A 2,105-nucleotide genomic window follows, 5' to 3' on the forward strand; every position below is an offset into this window, starting at 1 on the left:
TCATGGTCTTCATGGCCCATGCGTGTCCTCTGGCGTTGTCCCACGTGTCATGGTCCCATGTGTCATGGTCCTACACGTCATGGTCCCACACATCATGGTCTTCATGGCCCACGCATGTCCTCTGTCATGGTCCCACGTGTCCGTGTCCCACGTGTGTCACACATGTGCCACAGTCCACATGTCCCATATGTGGTCCATTCCGTGTCCCACCCATGTCCTGGCCACACTTCAGACCCCACATATCACCCACGGGCCACGTTCTCATGGTCCCACCACCTCACCACGTGTACCATGCGTGTCCTGGCCATGCCACAGACCCCATGTCCCACGTGTGGGCCACCATCTCGTGGTCCCACCACCTCTCCACGTGTCCCACACGTGTCACCCGCCCGCCGCAGGGTCACCAGCATCCGCCTGGGCAAACACAACCTCTACACGCGGGAGTGGGGTGAGGAGCAGAAGATGGTGCAGAAGCTGCTGCCCCACCCCAGCTACGACCCCACCACCAAGGACAACGACATCATGATGATCAAGCTCATGACGGCCGCCACCCTGACCGACCGCATCCAGCCCGTCCCCGTGGCCTCCTGCCTCCCGGAGCCCGGCACCACCTGCACCACCTCGGGATGGGGGGCTGTCACCTCCCCAGAAGGTACTCAGCACCCCGGGGGGACCTTCTGGAGGTCTTGGTCATCTCCTGGAGGTTTGGGTCCTCTCCTGGGTCCTCTCCTGGAGGTCTTGGTCCTCTCCTGGAGGTCCTGCTCATCTCCTCGAGGTCTTGGGTCCTCTTCTGGAGGTTTTGGTCCTCTCCTCAGGGTCTGGGTCCTCTCCTGGAGGTCTGGGTCCTCTCCTGAGGGTCTGGGTCCTCCCCTGGAGGTCTTGGGTCCTCTCCTGGTTCCTCTCCTAGAGGTTTTGGTCCTTTCCTGGAGGTCCTGGTCCTCCCCTGGAGGTCTTGGGTCTTCTCCTGGAGGTCTGGGTCCTCTCCTGAGGGTCTGGGTCCTCTCCTGGAGGTCTGGGGTCCTCTCCTGGAGGTCCTGGTCATCTCCTGGAGGTTTTGGTCCTTTCCTGGAGGTCCTGGTCCTCTCCTGGAGGTCTTGAGTCCTCTCCTGGGTCATCTCCTGGAGATCTTGGCCCTCCCCTGGAGGTCTTGGTGCTCTTCTGGAGGTCTTGGTCATCTCCTGGAGGTTTGGATCCTCTCCTGGAGGTCTGGGGTCCTCTTCTGGAGGTTTGGATCCTCTCCTGAGTCATCTTCTGGAGGTTTGGGTCCTCTCTCGGAGGTCTTGGGTCCTCTCCTGATGGTCTTGGGTCATCTTCTGGAAGCTTGGGTCTCCTCCTGGAGACCTGGGTCCTCTCCTGGGGCTCTAGGTCTCCTCCTGGTGGTCTAGGTCTTCTTCTGGAGGTCTGGGGACTCCTTCTGGAGGTCAAGATCCTCTCTTGGAGGTTTGGCTCTTCTCCTGGAAGTCTTGGTCTCCTCTCCTGGAGGTCTGGGTCCTCTCCTGGAGATCTTGGTCCTTTCCTGGACACCTGGGTTCCCTCCTCGAATTAAGACAAATAAAGTGAAATTATCCAGAAATGGGAAAAAAAGAGAAAATTTAAGAGGGGGAAAAAGAAAATTAAGAAGGGGAAAAAAGAAAAATTTAAAGGAGAGGAAATAAAATTTAAAAGGAGATAATTTTTTTTTAAAAGGACAAAATAAAACTAAAAAGGGACAAAATAAAATTGAAAAGGGGGAAATTAAAAGTAAGAAGGGACAAAATAAAATCGAAAAGGGACAAAATAAAATTTAAAAGGGAAAAAATGAAATTTTAAAGGGGAGAAAATAAAATTTTTAAAAAGGACAAAATAAAACTAAAAAGGGACAAAATAAAGTTTTTAAAAGGACAAAATAAAATGCAAAAGAGGACAAAATAAAATGAAAATTAATTTAAAACCCCAAAATTTAAAAAAAATAAAAGAAAAAAAGAAAAAGTTGTCATATCCTAAAATAAATTTGAAGGGGAAAAAAATCTAAATTCTAATGAAACAAGACAGAATTTTGGAGAAGTCTCCCAAAGAGACCCGATTTCTGGGGGTTTTTTCATCCACCTCCGAAATTTACCCCCCAA

The 2,105-nt window shown here is 51.2% G+C and overlaps 1 protein-coding gene across 1 annotated transcript in view; it reads left to right on the forward strand.

Moving 5' to 3' along the window:
* Positions 1-291: 291 nt before the first annotated feature.
* The window catches only part of LOC104461290 (trypsin-like), a gene marked incomplete at its 3' end in the record, with an annotated part of 2,157 nt that continues 343 nt past the window's right edge, over positions 292-2,105 (forward strand). Inside the window, exon 1 of the mRNA XM_010072822.1 lies at positions 292-652. Within this exon, the coding sequence (XP_010071124.1) occupies positions 292-652 (361 nt within the window). The remainder of the gene's footprint in view (positions 653-2,105) is intronic.

The sequence above is a fragment of the Pterocles gutturalis genome, unplaced genomic scaffold (genome assembly GCF_000699245.1).
Source record: "Pterocles gutturalis isolate BGI_N339 unplaced genomic scaffold, ASM69924v1 scaffold35612, whole genome shotgun sequence".
NCBI lineage: Eukaryota > Metazoa > Chordata > Aves > Pterocliformes > Pteroclidae > Pterocles > Pterocles gutturalis.